The sequence below is a fragment of the Penaeus vannamei genome, chromosome 26 (assembly GCF_042767895.1).
Source record: "Penaeus vannamei isolate JL-2024 chromosome 26, ASM4276789v1, whole genome shotgun sequence".
Classification (NCBI taxonomy): Eukaryota; Metazoa; Arthropoda; class Malacostraca; order Decapoda; family Penaeidae; genus Penaeus; species Penaeus vannamei.
This window is the reverse complement of record NC_091574.1, coordinates 3665408-3675407: the sequence shown is the minus strand read 5'-3', so window position 1 is coordinate 3675407 and position 10000 is coordinate 3665408. Positions and strand designations below refer to the sequence as shown.

Below are 10000 nucleotides of genomic sequence, written 5' to 3'. Positions count from 1 at the left end.
ATTCATTGTGGCTATAGTATTCTGCAGTATATTACAAACAATAACTGGAATAATTTTCAGTACATTACTACCTTTTCAACTGTTACCAACAACATCACAGAAAGTACAATAAGTGGTGAAGAACAGGAACCCTTTCACAGAATTTTGATGGCTTACTACAGGTGATGTTCAAATATTCTTAGTTCTGATCTTCAATGCAAAATAGGATTTCCAATGCCATGTAGCAAAAGTGTATATGAAACAGACAGAAGCTAAAAAATATATCGTAAATGCATCAGTATATTGTGGTTTGATGAAGAGGTTCATGAAAAAAGGATAAAGTATGCCTTATATTTATGCATTACCCATACACTGTAAGCCTGATGCACTTCAATAATTAAATACATTGATAAAAAGATTCTTTTTTTCTGTTTTACATCATTCAGCTTTTTTCTTCCATAAAGTGAACTATCTGACAATTTCACTTGTAAATACCTGCACTAACAAACTACATTCTCTATACATACTTTCAGTGTCAGAATTTAGTAGTATTAATGTTCAGCCATATAATGCAAGCTATTACTGATGATAAATTGCCTTCTGTCACTGGGAAGAAACTCTAACTAGAAAAGAAGTAGGCACTTTTATTATCAAATATTTATAACTAAGCACATATACAGCATCAAGAAAAGATTAATATTTGCACTTGAATGCTTTGGAAAGTTGAACAAGAGTGTATGTCCAGGGGGTGGGGGGGGAAGAAAAAAAAAAAAAAAAAAAAAAAATCAACTCAAACAAACAAAAAGCCGAGTTTTGTAACTCAATTTGAATTCAAAAGGTCTAGTATAACACCAGAAAGAAAAGAATGTTAAGTCTATTATCAACAAAGTTGCTAAAACATGTTTATTTGCTCTTCTCATCTTTAAAATGTAAAGGCTGGTTCCAATATCTATTTTTTATTTCATTTTATAGCTTTCCCACATACATACACATAGATAAAGTTTAATTCTTCCACTCACACCTTATGTGGTATTTGCTCCTGTTGCCCCTTAGATTAAACTTTTTTTGTGACAATGCTCACTTCACTGCAGTTGCACTTCCTTGCACACATTAATTTTTCTTTCCTATAAAAGAACATTTGCTAAAGAAACAATCTCAGAAGGCAACACGTCAACAGACAAATGATACACATCCCTTATACGATAGTCAGTATAAATAGTTCTTTACACACAGGGGTACATAATTTGCTTTGCTGATAAAAATAGTGATTCATTAGGTTAATTTTTCCTTCCGTTTATTTGGGCGTGATCTGGTCTTCTGCTGTGCCCCCTGGTTGTGGCTTGTGCTTCCTCCGCCAAAGAGGGATGTCATGATCTCTGAAAGTTCTGGAGTGTCCATCTTGGGCATTTGCATCTGTTCCATCTCCTTGCGCGTCTCAGGGTCGTTGAGTCTTGGCAGAATCATCATGAGGGCAAGTGGGAGGACAGTCATCAATACCATAGGGTTCATGAGGAAGTCCGTTATGCGTAGTTGCTCACGCTCAAGGAAGTAGCGGTAGGGTCCCAAGGACTTCATTCTCAGAGGATGTGGCATCTATTGCAGATAGTGATTTATAATTAGTGATTCAGAATTTGCAAGTACAACTGAGGCTCATTGACACCAGGTAATATATATTATAAATATGAAATAGTCAAATATAAAGGGAGAAATTAAGCTACATTCGTTTGTAATATGTTGATGTTTGCAATACATTGAGCCTTGTTTCTATTTTTGAAACGTATATGTCTTTTGAGGATCTTGGAAGTTAAATATTTTTAAAAATGCATACCATATAATAAGGAAAGGAACAGAATGCAAACATTAAGGCTAAGTTGATAAAAATATTCCTAGGGATTTAAACAGACCTTGCTCAAAGTCTGTGTGATTTTTTGAGGAAACACTTTGTCAATGAACACCATAAACCCAAAGGATATTATCATCATAACTTCATATATTTTAATTACAATCTAACATAAAAATTGACATTCTAAATTTTTCATTTTCAGTTATCCATGATATATTCATGAACATTTTTTTTCTTACATAAAAAATAAATAAATATATGGAAAGACTATTCATAGAATACACTGTTTTTTTTCACAAACACACAATTAAAAGCATATCACATGGAATAGAATTCTTGCTTCAGTAACTACAATATTTTTGAGAGTGAATAAAAGATATGTTTTTCTTCTCACGCTGTAATAGGCTGATGAACACAAATAAAAAAAACACTACTGACATGAACTACGAAGCATCAAAACAACTTAAAACAGGAAGAGGATTGTATAGCAGTCTCTGGCTCTCACCTGCACAACATTGGATGGCTGGATGTGATTCACAGCCCTAGCTCTTATTTTCCCCTTTGAGTTGATGTCAACACGCAGTGGCTCGTATATGAAGGTGGGATTCATCACCTGGACGACATACGACCCCGATGGGACATTGTTGATCACAAAGGACCCATCCTCCCTGTAATAGCAAAGTGAGTTATGTACTTTGAGCGCTATTCTAAGAAAACAATAGGATGCATTATATCTCTCTCACTCAATCATTCTACACATTCATGGATAAATTATTTATAGAAGCCCGAGGGCCAGTAAATGAATACACACTGAAATTCGGCAGTTGCGGTAGGATATCTAAAAAGTAGAGTGAAAGCAAAGAAAAGAAAATATATAAGGAAAGAAAAAGGGAGAAAAGAAAAGAAAACATAAAAGCAGTGTGTAATCTATATGAACTAAATACTCAATCTGACTTATAACAAATTCTATATAAAAAGCATGCTATCATTAATTTCCACACAGGTGAAAGGAAGGTAACTCGATTCACCACTGCTTTTCCATAACAATGGTGACCCAATTCATCGAAAAAGCCTTCACCAGGGGGAAAAAATGCTCTAGAAAGTCACCTAAATCCTTTTTCTTCTTTTTTTTTTTGGGAAAGCAACTGATGCTTATCAAGGCGGCATTCATACCCATGCAGCCTTTTCTTCTTCTCCTCTAATGTAGCTTTTTTTTTTTTTTTTTTTTACTTCAAATAACCTATACTTGTACATCTTATGTGTCATCTACTTATCTTTTTTATACTATTTACTTTGTGCAAATGCACATCAGGTATTTGTAAAGAATAGCATAAAACTATCAAAACACATATAACAAGTTTATTAAAATAATACAAGAATGCATAGCATACATGAAATCGAAAAGTCAGACGGTGAAATTTACAAAATAATTGTCTTCACAAGTGCATAGTAATACCTGAACTAGGAATGAGTTACGCGGTAATAGTACTGTAAATATTTGTGATACAAATATGGCAAAGAAAAAAAAAAAAAAAAAAATGGGTTGATCTTCTCTCTTATTTGTAGTGTATCTCCTTTATTTATTATCAGGACTTAACACATCAAGATCATCGGCTGTGATTGCTACGGAAATGATCTTCAGATTTATTCTCGCCACACGAGAATAAATCTGATGATATAAATATTGTCTGGGAAGTCCTGAGTGTCATAACTGAAAAAAATAACCAAATCATTTATCTATGCCTAAACCTTTTGATACTAGTACAGTATATATATATATATATATATATATATATATATATATATATATATATATATATATATTTCCAATTCTACATTCATTCAATCTATGCAAAAGCTCAAGCAAACCTATACGAGCTATGCAAGACAATATTCATAGAGCCATCTTGCTCATGCTTCAGTTCATAGTTTATAGTCTAGTTCTCAGACACAGGAGCACTTTCCTCACTCTCCAGTGTATACTTTAGTTAACATTAGCTTCTTAGAATCTTTAGAAGGCTTCTGTTCTGGTAAAAAAGCTTACTTTTTTTTTTGTTCTTCTTTGCAGGAAAAAAATGGATCAATATGGTGTATGCACATATCTAATAAACGAATTCCATACTAAACAAATACAAAGTGCACCTCCATACGTTGACTACCAGAAGTAGTAAGAGAGTCAAAATAATATTCAATATTGCATCATCTCATCATCACGTGACTCAGAGGTCCTTGATATCTCTGAGAATATCTTCTCGTGATCATACAGAGAACTTACAAATCCACATATAAAAGACAATTCACATTTTAAAAACTTACCTCAAAAAGCCAAAATGCCCACTATTAGTAAAGACCTTGGTGGAAGCGAACCATTCTGCAGGGCTCACCAAAGAAGACTCGGGCCTCACAACTCGCCCTTCTATTTTATATCTCTCGGCTCCTACGCCTATTTCTTCCTCCACCTCACCCACCACGCCTCCCGCTGCCACACCTACTATCATCCACAGCGATAAGAGTGCGTTCCGAGTCATCTTTGGAGTCGAAAAAGGGAAAAATGGGAGAGCGTCTGTTCACTATGACATCGGTTTGTTGACATTCGTGGCTCCGATCGTCTGCTGTCAACGTCTGCCAGCAGACCGGATATGACAAAGAGAAAAATGTCCTTGCATCCAAACCACTGCCATTCAAAAGGATTTAGTAATATATAGTATTTAATAATTACTTAATTTCTATATGTTTTTTGTTCACTAGTAAATCTAAAGGAAAATAGGTGTCGTCTGCTGCTAACATAAACCAAAAAACTATGGATCAAAGGTAAAAATTACACCTATATTGTGTTTATAGCCATGTAAATGACTTAACATGATATTAGATATAAAAAACTATAATAATTTGAATAATTCATTTGTCTGAAAGGTTTGACCAAAATCAGTGTCGTCTGCTATCAACGCCTTCCATCATTCCATGTTCCATCTAATAATAACAAGCTGAACAAATCTTTACAGTACGCATTATTCCTTTTATTGAAATCCATAATAATGACATGTCTCTAGAAAATATGATGGGTGCTGCTTGCTTATAGTCATATAAACAGATAAATGCGTGATACCCAGTGAGCATGTCCCATATAGAAACAAGGATAGGAGTCTATTTCATACGTCTTCTTAATAAAAATTGTTTTAAATGATGATCATAACCTATGATACACGGATTGAACCTCATGGAAATCTATATCACAAGGGAAATATATGAGTAAGGAATGATAGAGGCTACAAATACAGAAAGATGTATGCAAACAGACTATTCCTGTTAAAGACGCGGGTCGTTGAGGTGGATCCTGGACGTGTTTCGGATCTCCGAGTCTCGTGAAATAAAGAGAATTTTACACACTTGAGGTATATTTTTGTGTGTTTTTCTATATTTTGAAGCAGTTAATGTCCCAAGCTATAGCCCAGCGGGTTAACTTGTGAGAATCATTCCCCTTTATTGTTATTTTTTTGTTATTTGAAAAGAGGGATTTCTGCTCTTCGACCCTTTTTATTTTTATCCGACGGAGATCGCGAAATATACTTATGTTGCTTTTGGGAAATTGTGCCGAGATATTTTGTAGGCAAGCATAGTTCTTCAGGGATTTTAGGCGAAAATCATGTTACACTGAAAATTCTATGGGTCTATGATTTAGAGAGACATCTGCCCACTTTTTTTCTCCCGATATAGGCCTGTGAAACTATGATTTCAAAGAAAGAAAAAGAATAAAAAAATGAAATTGTGTTTATTGTTTATCTTCTCTTTAGGGGAAAGTTATTCACAAATTCAGAGAAGTGGAAAGGTTTTGTGCTGAGCATTATTTTTTGTAGTCTTAAAAAATGCACAGTATTCATTTGCTCACTTTATTAAAACCAAAAGTCCTTCTATTAAGATGCACAGGAATAATATGTAGGATGCAGTTAATTACAATTGTGAATTGATACCAGTTACCAATAGTACTCATTATTAATTTGGTAAAAGTTGGTCTGCTGTTTTCCAATCTCTAATTTGGTGTAGGTGCTTCACGCGCAGGGTGGTGTGAAGCGATGGTGTGGTAATCTAGGTAGTGTTAAGAGCTTCTGCATGCCTTCTCGCTTACAGCTGCCACCGCTGGCTAGCCTAGTGCGAAAAAGGGAGCAGCACTGCATAAGCCTCCCCCTGCCAGTGCATAGCCTCTCCATCATCGAGACTGCCTGCTGTGCCTCCTTGTGGCCTCCCATGGAAACTGGGTGCCTTGCGGTTCCAGGCTAAACTCAGGGGGATCTCGGAGCAGCAGGAGGCCCCAGAGGTTCAGGGTCATGGCCCACCGGCGTGTGGACACACCCTGGCCCTGTACCAACTCCTGCCCCTAGACCCCCTGGGGTTAATGGGAGGCTCGGGGGAGGTAGGCCTTGCCGAAACAGTCCTGGGTGGAGGAGGCCTGTGGGTCAACCTAGGAAGTCGTGGCTTGGGCAGATCGATCAAACCTGTCGTGAGGAGTTTGAGATGGGCCGAGTCCCTGCCTGGTGACTTTCCTTGAGGGATCCTCACAGGTACAAGCAAAGGGTGGATGCGGCTATGCGCCCCTGTCGGTGTTAGCTCCGCAATGATGATGATGAATTTGGTGTGAATGGGACAAAGCAGTATATCTGATACTGTTTAGCAACTTTTCTCCACCTCTAGGGCCTGAGAGCTATTCCCTGCTATTTAGCTGAACATCCTTCTACCCCACTATCGCTTCTCCCATGTTTCAGGCTGGCTTCTCATCCCACTCAGTCCGTGGTCATTATCGTTACTATTTTTGCTATGCAAAAATAATAACAATAGATAATTTTTTCACTTTTGATACTATATTGTTCCATAACTATTTGAAATAGCAGCTTACATATACTGCTTTTTGGAAAGGAATGAATGAGAACGAATATATTCACAATACAAGAAATGTATTTTACCGGTTTCGATTAAATCTTCATTACAAATACATGTTCATGTATTTCTGACGCAGATATAATCGAAACCGGTAAAATACATCTCTTGTATTGTGAAGATATTCGTTCTCATTCATACCATTCCACATTTGTCAACATGACTATGGTTCATATACTGCTTTATATAATTAAGCCCTTCAAATGTGAAAACCGTAATCTCGAGGGTAAAAGGTGAAATCGTGAGGTTATTAGAAATGCAAGAACCTGTGGGGGTTTCATTAATTACAAGCTTAGTGACTGCCAAGGATTTTTAAAGTAAGTGATTAGAGTATGACTGTGTGGAGCATCATTTTGCCCTCTGCTTTGTAAATTGTGAATTACCAGAGGTCATCCAATCTCCAAGATGAAAGTTTAAATTGGTTTCTTATTTAAAAAGGTAGGGTGACATTAGGTTTCTTGCCAGGATGTACATAGTGCAGGTTTGTTGGTCTTTGCCAAAGTTAATTACAGCTTTATACAGGTGACTCTCCTAAATGTAATTTATGTTCTAAGTATAGGTTTTAGTCTTGCCTTAAAGAATTAAGGATAATCTTATTATTTGTAAATATTCTTATCCCCCAGAGAGTGAGCTAGACATTGATATTTTATTGTGGAAGGGGAGAGAATAAAATGTTTCCTTGTAAGATTTTATATATGCCTTTTCAGGTTCTCTCAGTGGCACCAAGCTTGGAGTTAGGTTGCTGTTGAAGTCCTGGAATCAGCCTGTCAAGCTCTGTCGTTTCAGTTTTGTGACTTGAATTCAGAAAAATTACGCATAACCTACATTCAGATAAACCAAAGATAAAGGCAAGAATTTTATTTAAGAAAAGAAAACAAGTAGAGAGACCCTGTAGAGACCCAGGCAGGTCATGATAAAGGGAAGAAGGTGCCTTCTGAAATGTTATCAAAAAGGAAGCCGAATGCTTTGGCAGTTCCTCAAAAAACTGTTTTGACTGAGGTTGATGTGAGCAAGCACAGTGGTAGGGTAAGACTAAAACCACTGGAGTTTTGGAATTTTGAGAGGGTGGAAGTTAATAGAACAGATGATGGAAAACTACAAGTAATACATTACAAGCAGGACTTTCCTTCACCAAAGCAAAGGAAGAGAGGAACGAGAGCAAGTGTTCAGTTAAAGCAAACTTTTGTCAGAAGGAAACCATCAAAAAGATCAGCAACCCTCTCATCACATAGTTGCACTCCATCCAAAAGTCCTCAGTCCTCAATAGGAAATGGGACATTAGTAGGGGGACACTTGGTTCTCAAAGAGGAAGAAACCAGTGCTTCTTTGGTACCAAAGAACAGTTCAAATGTTTGCAATAAACTCTCAACAATGGCAATTGAAGATATAGAGAAACAGACCAAAGCTTTATTTCCATTCTTGAGGAGGGTGATAAAAGGCCAGGAATCTAATAAGAGGCACAGTGTTTTTTTGCGGGGCGGGAGGGAACTGCGGGAAATGACAAGTGAACTGATCTACCATCCTTATTCCGAAGATCAAATACTGTACATAATTGATTTTTTAATTGAACAATTCTCCTCACATATCCAAAGACTCTATGGAAAAAGTAGTATCAATAAGTACATCTGGAAGGTGTTGGCCCCAACATTGCTTATCAGAATTGTTATGGAGAAAGAAAACCTTACCTGTTTAGAGGCAGAACAACTTTTGATTAAAACTTCTCTTGGGTGTACTTTATAATTTTTCCATTGGCACTAGGTGAATTATAAACCTAAACCAAGTACAAATATTGTTTTATTTCCAGATAACTATGTTTTAATATTTAGTTAATATAATATCTAAGACTGATGATGCAGAGTTGTTCTACTAAACAGATTTATTTAAGACTATAGCTAAAAGAAATTTAGCTTTATGTTCATGAGAGGAGAGTTTTCCTTACATGTTTTAATTCCATTCTGAATTACAAAATTATAAGATGATGCATAGGGAGTTAGCATACTGTATATACACAACAGATTTTATTTTAGTAGTGAAGTGTAGGCTCAAAGACAGCAATTTTTATATAGAAGAAATTATTATGATATAAGGAAGTAAGCTTTATTTTATTTCATACATGGAGCTGATGCCGGTAGCGAGAATAGCCTCCTTTTCCGGGACTTTGCTAGGTCCCAGAAATTGAGGATTTCTGGCCCCTGGTACCAGCGCCCAGACCCACATCACTGGACATGGTACAGTGATGCGGGTAACGCAGCCAAGGAGATCGACCACATACTTGTTAGCACTCGTTGGAGGATCCTTCAGAATTGCAGGGTGTACAGGAGTGCTGAGTTCTGTGATACTGACCATAGATTGGTTGTGGCTACTCTCCGGGTCCACTTCAAAACCCCCCAGCGGTCAAATGATCACCCTAGGGTGTTTCATTGGGACAGGCTGAGGGAGGGGGAGTGTGCCGCACGGGTTTGCTGAGGCAATCTCTGATCGTTTCGCAGTGCTTGGCAGTCTGACAGACCCTGTTCTTCTGTGGGATACCTTTAAGCGTGAAACGTTTGATGCAGCTCAAGATACGATTGGTGTACGCCCGAGAGCAGTACAGAATTCCATCTCGCAGGAGACACTGGAAGCCACAGATGCATGTCGTGCGGCTCGTCTGACAGGGGATCGGGAATTGCACCGTTCTCTTGTGCGCAAAACTCGGTCCCTGTTAAGAAGGGACAAGGAACAGTTTATTAGGAGTCTTGCAGAGGAGGTAGAAGGCCATTTCTTAGTAAATGACGTTCGTCCTGCATACCAAGCCCCAAGAAAGCTGAACTCCAAGCCCTCTTCACAGTTGACAGCAGTTCGCTCAGTAAGTGGTCAGATCGTTTCAGATCCTGTTGCAGTGCGGGAACGTTGGGCTGAGTACTTTGAGCAGCTGTACCAGGTTGACCCACCAACAGTTAACTTGGATGCGGGTACCGTCGAGATCCCGCTGCCGAATCCACCTATCAGTGAGGACCCTCCCTCCCTAACTGAAGTTAGGGGGGCGATTTCCAAGCTGAAGTGTGGTAAAGCAGTTGGTATCTGCGGCATACCAGCTGAACTGTTAAAGGCTGGTGGTGAACCTATGGCACGGGGGTTACATGCTGTCCTGGCTGCCATCTGGCAGTCCGGTTCCATTCCTCCTGACCTGTTGAGGGTGTGGTCATCCCTCTCTGGAAGGGGAAGGGGGACCGTTGGGACTGCAGCAATCACCGAGGCATCACACTGCTC

At 38.1% G+C, this 10000-nt stretch overlaps 2 protein-coding genes across 3 annotated transcripts in view; one reads left to right on the top strand and one right to left on the bottom strand.

Annotated features, from left to right (window-relative positions):
• Window positions 1–607: 607 nt before the first annotated feature.
• Window positions 608–4452, bottom strand: LOC113829390 (ER membrane protein complex subunit 7 homolog). The gene is made up of 3 exons (XM_070139928.1): window positions 4139–4452; window positions 2328–2490; window positions 608–1572 (listed from the first exon to the last, which is right to left on the bottom strand). Exons 1-3 carry the CDS (start codon window positions 4348–4350, stop codon window positions 1252–1254), a joined length of 696 nt encoding a protein of 231 aa, XP_069996029.1. The 5' UTR covers window positions 4351–4452; the 3' UTR covers window positions 608–1251.
• Window positions 4453–4477: 25 nt separating this feature from the next.
• The window catches only part of Scgalpha (sarcoglycan alpha), a gene marked incomplete in the record, with an annotated part of 22542 nt that continues 17019 nt past the window's right edge, over window positions 4478–10000 (top strand). Inside the window, 1 exon segment of one of the 2 annotated variants that reach the window (XM_070139922.1) lies at window positions 4478–4633. In XM_070139922.1, coding sequence (XP_069996023.1) covers window positions 4623–4633 — 11 coding nt within the window. 2 annotated transcript variants of the gene reach the window in all.